Below are 12,644 nucleotides of genomic sequence, written 5' to 3' on the forward strand. Positions count from 1 at the left end.
ATGATGCATCAGTAGGTGATCCCTTCTCCAGTTTATATGAACCTCTTAATCTTTGAAAACATTACTACTTTGCATGCTTAATTATGCTTCAAAGAAACTGCATTTGTGAAAAGATATCTCTACTTCTCTTGATACTTATGATTTGCTTAGATTTCTAGCTTCATGACTTGATTTCGTTTTCTTTTATTCACTTTGTTGGTAGAACATATAGTCCTACTTTCAAAGACTATGATCACATCAAATGCCTAAAATCTTAGTGCTTCTTAGTTAACTAGTGAGGTTTTTTCAGTTTTGTTTAGCTTTGTTACTAGTGAGGCTTTATTTTTTTAGGGTTTTGTCCAAAATACCCTCAATGAATCATGATGATTATCTTTTGATTAGGTTTGACTTAATTTTTTTTAGAAGAATTGAATCAGATTCAACTAAATCTTAACTATTCAATTTGATTTAATTGAATCTTACATTATCCTTTGATTTTTTTTAAATGATCCAAACTCCACCTCTACTTCACCTCCTCTCACTCTACCTCCGTTATCTTCTTCTTTCACCCCATCATCGTCTCCTCCTTATTGGCTTCCTCCTCCTCACTCTTCTCGTTGGCTTCCGCTTTCGATTTCACCTCCATCGTCATTTTCTCTTTCTACTTCGCTACTTCCTCTCCCTCTCGCTTGGCTTCCTCCTCCGCTTTCTCTCATCCACCTACTCCTCCCTCCCTCCCCTCCTCGTCCTCCTCCACCTCTTCCTCCTAATTTATCTAGATTAGTTGTTACATTCGAATTGCACTATAAATATATTATTTTTAATAAAATTATCTTAAATTATTCAAAAAAATATTATGCTCGAGTTACACTTTCTATGTAAAATTATCTTAAATTTATTATAAAACTAAAAAAACTTGAGTTATCCTAAAAAGTATATTAATTTTTAAATAAAATTATCCTAAATTATTCAAAAAATTATTACAATAGAGTTATACTCATTCACAATGCATATTAAAAATATATTAATTTTTATATAAAATTATCCTAAATTCATCATAAAACAAATAATAAAATCCTTCATTTCTGACTTGGTTACACTCAAGTTGAAATAAGTTAAACTCGATTATCTAACCTATTTAAGATTAATATTTTTATTTTTAAATATTTTTAGAATAATTAATTATCAAAATTTTAGAATTCTACTAGAATATATATTTAACAAAAAAAATATGCTAATTTTTTATTATATGATGAATATATAAGAAATTTTTATTAAAAAAATAATATATTTTTAATAAGTTCTACGAATGAGTTTAACTAGAGTGTAACTCGATTATTATCCAAGTATAACTTGAACGTAATGGATCCGACCTAATTTGATTCGATCTGATACGAATGAATCTAATCCGAATCAACTGACCTAATTTGATTCGATCTGATACGAATGAATCTAATCCGAATCGACTTAGGACTAAGACACCTCGATCAGATCCAATCAACCTATGAATCGATCAGGCTTGAAATAATCTGATTCAAGAGTATTACCGAGATTTTGATAAAAAAAAATCCCTTGATAAAAATCAAATATAGGGGTGTCATTTGGAAAAAGCCCCTTGACGTGGTTTTAAATTGAACTTAGACTAAAAAGATAGGATTTGTAGGTGAAGTCTTCGTTAGCCTCGCTTGCATGTAACACCTAAAAACCTATCACACCTAAAAATTATATTAAAGCGATGCTCGATAAATATTTCTTCGATGATTAATGATGAAATTAGTTAGATTATTGGAAAAGAAAAAAGTGAGTGCAGTAAAATCTTCTTATATGAAGCTCCAATAATAGTTAGAACTAAGCATGGATTTATTTCACGAGGACGATTACCGGAGATGATTGGTTATTACTCAGTCATATAAATGTCTACTGAATGTTATAGTTATCGCAAGTGAGACTCGTGTGATTAAGGTGAGAGAACTAACTTATGTACTCAGCTAATTGAACACAGGATAGTGTTGAGTTGGCATCGATATAAATGTGTGGCTTTATGTGGTTTGATAGTTTACGTCTCAAAACATCTTTTTTTCATATAATGTTCGATGAATGTTTGATAGAAAAGTATCAAAATATCTTATTATTTTATCTATATCTAAGAAAAAGATTAAAAAGAAGGAAAACTTGACTTAGGACGTGAATTAGAAGAGAGATTAAACCCAAGGCTTTATTGCTCACTGACTTAATAAGTCTCCACGATATGGGCCTACCTATTGCTTTTATTATTCCACACTCATCCTTATCCACCACATTTACAAACCTTTTCTTTTCTTTTCCGCATGAGCTTATTGTGATTGTTTTTGCATGTGTTGGTCACTTCTTCTCATTTTCCATATTTGTTAATAAAAAATATCATTGATATTTTGATCAGCTTGATGTAGTCTAGACCCATATACACAGGATTGTCTAAGGTACATCTGAGGTGAAAACATCGAGCTTCTTAGGTGTCACATGTACGAAAACTAAGGTCGAGAAATATTTCAAGTTAGTAGTCCGAGTTGTATGAGTGCGAACGTGAATAGTCCCAAAGAGTCCCCTATTTCTCTATGTTAAAAATAAGTTTTTATACTTGATCGTAAAGATAAGAAGGAAATTTGTGATCATCTTTTTTATCATAAATGATAAAAATGAAGCTTTTGATTACCTTTTTTAATAAAGAAGCTTTGCAATTGTATTTCTAGACATAAATGATAAGAAGGAAGCTTGTAATTATCTCCTTTAGGAGTAGTCTTCGTCTTCTTCTTTCTCTCTCGGTATCACGTGACGATGACATATCAAATGATGATTAGCTGACAATACATCCCTTATTAGTACTATAATATTTTTTATTTTTTAAAAAAAGATAAGAAAGCATTAATAATACTAATTTTCTTCTTATCAAAATCTTATTACATTAGTTATGGAATATGGCACGCGACAATAGCCAAGTATCTTAATAAAATATTCTCTAATTAAATAGATAAATACGTGAATAATATTAGATAAAATGTAAAAAATGAAAGTTGCTAAACAAATTGTTTTTATATATAGACTATTGATATCCAAAATGAAAAAAAAAAATCGTAAGAAGATTTTGCGACACAAATCTACGATCTCTTACCGGAAGCGAAATATGAGACGCCATGAACGAAGCTAACGTAGCACATCAAAGTTTAGCGGGAGCGAGAGCGAGAGCGGCACACCGCTGCGAGTCCCCGAGACGAGCGGAGACGGAGTTCATTTAGCCTTATTAGCCTTGCATGTGAGGTCTTCCGTGGGTTCCTCCTCCGCCAAAATGCTTCGTCGAAGCCGAGACGTCGAGGTCATGGACGAGGGGACGGCCACGAGCTTTGGGACGGTAGTGAGAGAGGCCGCCATCATGCTTTCCGGTGGGGCACCGCCTGCCGCACAGGGCGTGCCCCATCCCGCAGACTGCATCATGAAGGGCGCAGTAGTAGTAGTAGTAGTAGTAGTAGTAGTAGTAGTGCAGGTGAGAATTGATGGATGCTTCATCATCTCCCAATCATCGAGTCCAAACAAACATATGTCAGGTCCGGTCCGGACCTTCTACATTACATTACACCCATATTACTTGGTTGCCCCACTCTCCGTTTCGTCTCCTTCGCCATGGCCACATGTTGTCTTCTTCCTTATCTTATCTGGTTCTCTTTGGGAAGAAAGATAGATAAAACCAAGTGAAGCTGTCACCACTTGACCTTAGGATTTTATTGTGTGACCGAGAGAATCTCAACGTCTTAAATTTCAAACTTCAACGAATAAATGTGTTGAGACATAATCCGATCGTCTGAGAGGTTCGAGTCATGATATCGAGAGAGAGAGTGAGAGAGAGAGATGAATAGATTTGAAATTAATAATTTGGGATAAAAATAACTTAAGATTCTTATATTCAAACAAGAGAGTCCAATTTTTAACTGCAAGATGAACTCTTTAAGTTATAGGTCAGAAGTCCAATCTTTCATCAAAAGTCTAATATCAAGTCAAACTTTCCATTCTATCTATCCATCAACTCCTTTATATCTGAAAATTACTTTTAAATTACTTTGCAAACAACTAATGTGTGTGATAGAGATATGTGGTGCTTAGTCGGGGAACTACAAAGTTCAGCTTACAATGACATTGGAACAATAATATAATGACATTGACCAAGTTGGGTCAAACTCAATAAATCAAAATTGGAGTAGAATGAGCTAAAGAATAAATATGAGTAAAGATCAATCTAAGTCGACTTTAGCTTTAGGTTAAAAAAAGATGTGATACCTCTTATGATAAGGGATATATTATTATTGGTTTGTTAGATTATATGATCCTTTATAATTAAATAAGATGTATAATAGAATTAATTAGATTTTGATGATAAATATTGACCAATAAAAAAGAAGTCTATATTATAATATGATTCCTTAGGGGATGTCCTCGATGGAAAGAATTTTCATTCGTCTATAAATAGACATGATCTTTAAAAACTAAATAACGCATCTCATATAGAACGTAGTTGAGATATTACGGTTTCTAAATGGCCTTATAAAAGGATAGAAAGAGAGGAGAATGAGAGTTTAGTTTTCCTTTATATATTCAACAAGATTTGTCATATCTATATGTTTGATATATTGATCATTTATGCATGTATGCATACCCTTTAGGCAATTCAATTTGTGCTTTTTATAATATTATTTTATTTCAAAAAATAGAGGTATTTTTTTTATCATTTGATACAAAAAATAATAAAAGTTGGCCAAATTAGACGAGATATTAGTAATTGAAAATAAAAAAAAATTACGAAGTTGATACTTGCCATTTATTGTAAAGCTACATTGGTGACCGTCGTATCTATGATAAATAAGAAATGTATTTCTCCGATGTTATGTATGATATTTGATTTTTGTTTGAATCTTTTTATGTTTATCATTCAAATGTTTATCATTCTTTAACTTTTCATATTACTTAGAGAAAAATGTTGAGAACAAACCAAACTTTAAATTAATCTTTTATGTTTTTGATTAAGAGATAGAGTGGGAGATACGACTATAAAATAAAATGTTCATATTAATATAGATGATAATTAGAGCCTATCACTTTCCAAACTATTTTCCAATGATCCTTTGGCATGGGATATACATATATCCTTCCTTTTGGTGTTCATATTGGACCACTTTTGTCCATGCATAGGTCACACCATTAGAATGTTGACAGCCAAATGTTGTTCTTTCCGATGTACAACTTCAAATTGAGATAAGAAATATACATTTTGTGGTAGTGTCTTATCCCATTGGCTCATGCAAGTCAAAGCACATCCCATGTGCATCATACTTGCATGCCTTTGGTTATGAGGTAAAATGTGGTCGACTTCTTTGTCCTATTTTAGCTGGAATAGGAATCATATCCGAGTCCTAAGAACCCCTTCCCACATATCATTCTCATCTCATTTGATTTCCCCCAAATGTGACATAGGAAGAATGATTGTTTGAGGGATCTTTCTTAACCTTTCTACGTACATCTCTCATAGAATTTTGATCTACATGTAATCATCTAAACCAAATAATTTTTTTCAAATATCTAACTTAATTAAATATATATATATTTTTTATATACATGTATATATATACATATATACATATATATATATATATATATATATATATATATATATAGAGAGAGAGAGAGAGAGATGGACTACGTTGAACACTGTCAGGGTTGTGTGGGACGCACAGGCTTGTCTGTTGCGAGGAGGATCCATTTGCGGAAAAGATTTATCCGCCGATAGCAGGACGCAGTCTTTTGGAAGCTTAGATGGGTTGGGGAACACTTGAATGTACGAATAGGTGTAACGACGCGCCCCCTCGCTTATTGCGGCAGACAAGCTGAGCTCAAATAGCTTTACGTCCGTGGTTGGCTTTGCAGAGCTTTGATGGAGCGTAGGGTCACCCCCTCCGGTTACCTTCCAAACACCTCGTTTGTTGCCACCTGAGAACCCTAGAACACAGCCGTCAGCGCTACCAACCCTTCTCTAACGACGAGATGATGCTGTGGTTTTCCCACAGTTCACGTGAATTCCATCTCAGATTGAACTTGGCTCTTGCGTTCATACATACGCTTTGCACCATTACTCATTGAAATTTGCTAAGCTGGTACGATATTGAATCGATAATAAAAGCTCTTACACACTCGATTGTTCCCCCGAAACAGCAATATATATGAATGTAGATGACAACAGTACTGCGATCGTCTCTTTTATTCTACCGCTTGCTAAGCTCCTGCACCATATCTCTAAGGATAACTCCACAAGCTCTCCCCCTCCGAGGCCTCCGGCGAGTCCTCGGAGCCATGCGGGCTCAGCCTTGGTGGGCTCATCAGCATCCCCTCCGCCATGTTCACCAACAACTGGGGCATGTCGAATATCTCCTCCTCATCTACATATTGCCCCTCCGTGCCCGGAGATGACCCGCTGTGGCTTCCGACCTGCTGCTGCTGCTGATGATGATGATGATGCGAAGCGGCCGTACTGCCGTCGCCCGCTCCCGTCCTCGGCATCAGCGAAGCGGCTGCCTCGGCCGCCGCCATGCGGATATGGGCGGGGGAGGCCGAGGCCGGCACGGGACGAGATGCGATCTCTTCGGGGAAGTTCAGCACGGCGTCCCGGCCCCGGAGCGCGTAAGCGGCCACGTCGTAGGCCACGGCAGCCATCTCGGCGGTGGGGTACGTGCCCAGCCAGATGCGGCTGGCCTTGCGCGGCTCGCGGATCTCCGACACCCACTTCCCGCTCCGGTACCGGATGCCGCGGTAGCTGGGGTGCTTCCGGGGAGCAGACCGCTCCATCCTCATCCGCGGGTCACTCCGCTGCCCCTCGAGCTGCGCCGCATTGCCTCCCTGCTCACGCGGAAGCGGCCGCTGCTGCTCGGGTGGGGGCGGCCGGCTGCCCACGTGGGGATGGCGGTGCATGTCCGAAGCTCGGTCAGCCATGCACCTGCTTCGAGGAAAGGTAGAAAGGGATCAAAGAAAGAACGAACAGCTACAATAATACTAAAACAGGGTTGCACAGTGTAGGCGACAAGCAAAGGTAGAAAGCTACGGTGGTTCACATGATCAGATTGTACAGTAGCTGTTTGTTGTGTGTAGTGAAGCGGAAATGGGAGAGGGGAATAATATATCTGACCAAAGTACTCAAGGTGTTTGGGGAAAGAAAGAAGGTGAAGTGTTAGCGTGTAAGGGAGCGTTAATGGTGAAAGGAGAGTCAGCTTCGGGATGTATATACGCCTTGTTTCCGACGCTCTACCAGCAATTAGGTGCTGTCCTCAGAGACAAACCTGCCACCAAAGAACATTTAGTAGGGATAACACTATCACCTGCCACTATCTTATCATTAAGCATGTATATATATATATATCCATAATATTGTTTATTTGTTTAGTTTTATAAGGTTATTGTACATTTTAACTTAATTTGATTAGGTTATTCTCTTAATTATTGGTTGCTTAGCTTGAAGCAGTGAAGCTGCAAAAGCTAAATCTCATCCATTAGTCATCTCAAGGAAAAAGTTTTGGCTAGAGGGAGATGTCTTGATTGAGGTCATACTGAGTGTATTAATTGAAAGATGATGCTCACAAAAGGAAGAAGAAGAAGTTTGAGTTTGATTCGACACAATCATATGTGCTGCATCCACCAACAAATACAAGTACGAAAACCTAATCAGGGCGCTTCAATCTGTGAAACCTTCGTTTTGTACGGAGATATATGAAGCCCATCACATCACGGAGATGGCAGAGAAGAGTCGTCCAAACTCATCTGTGACCTTCTTCTCGGACGGCATTTGCAGAAACTGATACCGTCTTTTCATCTTTAACTCAGAAACCCTGCTTTCAACGCAAACGTCATGCAACTCTATGAATCCAAGCCACTCGAGAGAAATGCGAAGAGGATCACAGACAACACCGGAGACAGAACGCAGCTCTCGGGGTGATCCTGATGTTCCATTTTCACCTACAACAATCACGCCGTCAACTCCTGCGCTTGTAAGTGCGTGCAGTGAGTCGACGGAAGGAGAAGACGTTACTGCAAGCACTCTTGTGCTTGGATCTCGGGCCATGTCGAGGGACCAAATGGAACCTGGTCCGATCAGACCAGGCCAGGTTCGATGAACCGAGAAATCTGAAGCAAAGGCTTGCCCAAGATTTGCAATAGATCATCTGTACATTTTGATAAGCAATATATCATCTATCTTGACCTGCAAACTTGAGAGAGTGGTTTAGAGAAGACCACGAGAATGCACTCGCAACATAATTTACGTGGTCCGTGGGTTGGTCAACTGTGGTCAACGTTTCACGAAAGAGTACAACCATCCCCATTACTGGTACTATACTTACCCAGCACATGGTTGTGATTCACCGTTTCGTACAAGAGTGACCGAAAGTTCTTAGTCTTGCCTTCACACCCGCGAAACGCTTAAGCTGACATTATGCTTAGCTTAATCCGCTCCTAACGAGAAACTAAGGGAAGGCGGCGACTCAGCTTCGGATCCGACCGAGTCGTCAACGTCTTCGACTCGCACGTGACCAGGACTTGCTATCCGCTCGCCGAACGGCCCAGCACCGGAACCATTCCGTCGTCCCCCATCACGGCCGCGGATGTCGATGCCACGCCACCGTCTTCTCCGCGGTTCCGCTTGAACCCGATCGAGACGCCGAAGAGCCTCGTGCTCCCCCGCTCTCCGGAACTGCCACCCGCCTCCAGAGGCGGAGCCGCTGACGCTCCTCCACCGCCGCTGACGGCGGTCGTCGCTGCCGCGCCGTTCTTCCGGAATAGGGCGTATTTGGCCATTAGCTGCATGATGTTGGTACAGAGGCTCTTCATCTGGCCGAGCTCCTGCGAGAGCTGTTTGTTCTCCCGTCGCAGACGGTTGTTCTCCTCTGCCAGCTCCGAGGCCCCGCCGCTGCTTCCCGGCGACGCCCACGCCACCACCGCCGCTGGCTCCGGCTGAAAGCCGCTGGGGGAGGAGGTCGTGGATCGTACCTGCTCATCTCCCGAAGTTTCCGACGACATAACCCGGTTCGCAGGGGCGGCCGAAGGGATCGCCGTCGGCGACAATTTCCGGCGGTGGATGTCGCAGAGGAGCCCCTTCTCGCCGCGGCGGAAGCACTCGTTGGCAAATTCCCACCGATCCGATGCGATCTTTCGGAAGCCCTGAAAAATCCAAGAGAAACAGAACTCATGGAAGACGAATCCACCGACCAAAAAGACATCTGCAGGGCCGGCGAGCGCACGTAGGTGTTGAGCTGGCGGACGAAGCTGGAGAAGTTGTTGTGCTTGAAGTTTTTGGGGAGGACGTCGCGAGCGAACTCGGCCGGCTGCCAGACGACGAACGTGGAGCCGTCCTCGTTCCACGAGATCACGTCGTCGAAGTACGGGTCGTCCACCAGCTGGTACGTCTTCGTCAGGAACGGCGTCGGGATCGCCCGCTGTCCCTCGTGCGGCGGTGGCGGAGGAACGGACTCCTCCGCCGCCGACGGTGCTTCTGCCGGGTGGCCCATGAGATGCGCAAGAAACCGCTCGGTGTCAAAAGATTCTAGAAGTTTCGTGTCGCATATAACAAAATGGAAGGGGGAAGGAAGCAGGATTGGCGGTGCGAAAATATTAGAATAAGAGAGAAGAAGACAGGGACGAAACGTAAGGAAAGCACCAGAAGCTGCGTTTCCAGAAGGTTACCGCAAATGACACACGTGGCCGTCAACGAGCGCCCTGGAGAAGGGATGAGTTTTAGTTCTGACCGCAACCGATACAGTAAAAGCGAGCAAATGCGTTTGGAGGCGGAAACTTAAAAGGCTACCCATCTGAGCAGCACGAATTGGAATGTCCAGGTGGCCCATAGCGAAAAGGTTGGCTGTGTGTTCGGTTTAGATAAAGGAAATCAACACGCGTGGAAGATTTCCTGGTCCCTTTCTACCGTTCGGGTACGCTATTCCAGGCAGGAAACACCGGTATTGCGGAGGCTGAGCTCGACACGTCGTAGGGAGTCGTGGATCGCAACGAAGCGCTGCGGTTCCTTCTTGGGTGCCTCGTGTAGTGCTTGCAGCTGATCCCGACATGGACGAGGGGGTTCCTACGGTTGGATCTGTAGTCCCATTGTTTTCTGCTCTGGATTTTGATCCAAACAGTCTAGTTGCTTCCAGGCGCATCTGGAATGGCGTCGTGGCTCACGTGCACGTCACGTCACCTTAGAATGAATGGTTTAAATTTAATATAAATAAAGAACAAATACACAGGATAATAGATGAAACTGTAAAAATATTGATATTAAAATCATAATTTTGGGACTAAAAATGAATTAAATTATGATATAAATAAATATAATATTTTGGCTTAAATCAGCAAAGAGATTCAGAGATAATAGCATGATTCTCAAGTGTTTGTTCTCCGAATGTACAAAATTTAAAAATAGAAAAAAAAAGATAATCATAATTTTTGTTGTTGTTTTATGTTATAAGAATAAAGATGATTATAATATTTTTTAAACTATTCGATTTCATATTTAGGGATATTATATTACTAATCGAAATACTTTTCTAGTAGAAATGATACTTTTATTTTAAAAGTATAAAATTTCTATTTTAAAAACTTAACATTTTTTTCATTTCAAAGATATTTCAAATAATTCTATAGTTTTGACTATCTTAAACTGATCAATAGGTCAAACCATAAAAATTAAAAAAAAAAATTATATAACACGTGTCTTAGATAATCATATTTAGCCGAGGAAAAAAATTGGACTCATATGTGATGTAGACACATCACAGAAGAAAGTGTTTCTCTGTTGTACTTAATAATGGAGACTAAGTAGAAAAAGAACTTATGATAACAACATTGGAGTGTGTTTATTTGGGTAGAATGTTGGATGAGAATAATCCAAAAGTCATGTTGAGTTCCAAAATGCTAAGATACGTTTCACCGTTAAGTGCGCACAAATGGTGCGGACCTTTTTGTACGTCGTGCCCCAATCGGATTGGAATGCTGCGGATCCGAGTCAACAATCTACATGTAGCTGGTCAAACTTTCTTATCCATTTGGATTGACTGTGATGTGCGGCTACCTTTCAAACTTACGGGCGGCGTAGAAACTCGGGCAGCGATAGAGAAGATATTTATGATCTCTAAACGTCCACATCTATGTAGGATCTAAATATTACGGATATCGAAGGGTGTATATGTAATACTAATATTTAGAGTGGTAAATATGCTATTTTGAAATTTTTGAATGGAAATATATGTAAAATAAATAAATAAAAAGCAAAAACAAAAAAGGGAGCGTTGTTTTACCGAACACCTGTTCGATGTCTCCTCCTCTTTCGGCCCCTCTTCGCCGTTTGCTATCTTCTGCACCATCTCATCGTTAGGGGTTTTGTTCGATTCGGGCCTCTGTCGATCCAATCCCGTAATGGTGGCGGCTGCCCCTTTCCTCCTCATCCTCCCCCTCCTCCTCCATCGTGCCTTCTTGTAGTGGCTCGACCCCGCGGTTCCCCTCGCTCCTCCCCTCCTTGGTTGCATCCCCGCGATCGAGAGATGGAGACCCCGTGGAGCTGGCGGGCGCCGCGCGTGTCGGGAGAATGAGGGGCCGGTGCTGGGCGACCACCGGGAGCGGGGTGATGGATCTTGCCTTCGCGGAGAGCCTGGCCGTCGCTTGCGGGTGCCGCCTGCGCTCGGCCTCCGGTCCCTTCTCCGTCGCGTTCGAGGCGTTCTCATAAGCCTGCCGTCGCGGTCCGATCGCGCCGCGGCGGCTCTGATTCTTTCCCATTGCCTTCTGACCCTGTATCATTCTCCTCGAAAAGCATACCTTTTTTCCATTTCTTCTTGTAGTTTTTCTTTCTGTTGTTCGAATGGAACCGATGCTTTTAAATGGATTCCCGAAAGACCTGGGGATCGGTGGCAATGGCGGTGGCATGTTGCATCCGGACTGCGTCGAGGCCGATCCTACCGGACGTTATTTTCGTGTGAGTTCATTAGGTTGGAAGCCTCATTTTCCTGTTTGGAGAACGATTCATAAGGATCCGATGCCTCGTAATTTTTGTCTTTATTAGTTTTCATATATCTCTCTTATTTGGTTTCAATCTGATGCTGCAGCACGACGAGGTATTAGGCAGAGGAGCATTCAAGACTGTGTAAGCCTTTAAACGATCTGAACCCAGTTTTTTATATTGATTTATGATGAGTTGTTTGAGTTGTTTCACCTGGAAAATTTTGAGCGTCGTTAATGCTTACAATTTACAAAGATTTATATTCGTTTATTGCCGTGCAGTTATAAGGGATTCGATGAGGTTTATGGGATAGAAGTTGCATGGAATCAAGTGAAAATTGATGAGGTGCTGCAATCTCCCGACAATCTCGAACGCTTGTATTCTGAAGTTCATTTGCTGAAGTCCTTAAAGCATGTGAATATCATCAAGTTTTGCAACTCATGGGTTGATGAACAAAACAAGACCATTAACATCATCACCGAGCTGTTCAATTCCGGAAGTCTGAGGCAGTAAGTCTTCTGTTCATATCGGCTGACTGATGATTGATTTTCTTGGATATGATAGTTTTAAGTGGCTTTTGTTTTTGAACTTGTAGATATCGTAAAAAGCATAAACATGT

The 12,644-nt window shown here is 41.2% G+C and overlaps 2 protein-coding genes across 2 annotated transcripts; both read right to left on the reverse strand.

Moving 5' to 3' along the window:
* Positions 1–6,209: 6,209 nt before the first annotated feature.
* Positions 6,210–7,284, reverse strand: LOC135655142 (ethylene-responsive transcription factor ERF027-like). Its single transcript, XM_065175702.1, has one exon. The coding sequence runs from the start codon at positions 6,982–6,984 to the stop codon at positions 6,292–6,294; it is 693 nt and encodes a 230-aa protein (XP_065031774.1). The 5' UTR covers positions 6,985–7,284; the 3' UTR covers positions 6,210–6,291.
* Positions 7,285–8,318: 1,034 nt separating this feature from the next.
* On the reverse strand, positions 8,319–9,650 carry LOC135655139 (heat stress transcription factor B-2b-like). The gene is made up of 2 exons (XM_065175699.1): positions 9,282–9,650; positions 8,319–9,201 (listed from the first exon to the last, which is right to left on the reverse strand). The coding sequence occupies exons 1-2, from the start codon at positions 9,546–9,548 to the stop codon at positions 8,584–8,586; spliced, it is 885 nt and encodes a 294-aa protein (XP_065031771.1). The 5' UTR covers positions 9,549–9,650; the 3' UTR covers positions 8,319–8,583.
* Between the last annotated feature and the right edge of the window lie 2,994 nt (positions 9,651–12,644).

This window comes from Musa acuminata, unplaced genomic scaffold (assembly GCF_036884655.1).
Source record: "Musa acuminata AAA Group cultivar baxijiao unplaced genomic scaffold, Cavendish_Baxijiao_AAA HiC_scaffold_95, whole genome shotgun sequence".
Taxonomy (NCBI): Eukaryota; Viridiplantae; Streptophyta; class Magnoliopsida; order Zingiberales; family Musaceae; genus Musa; species Musa acuminata.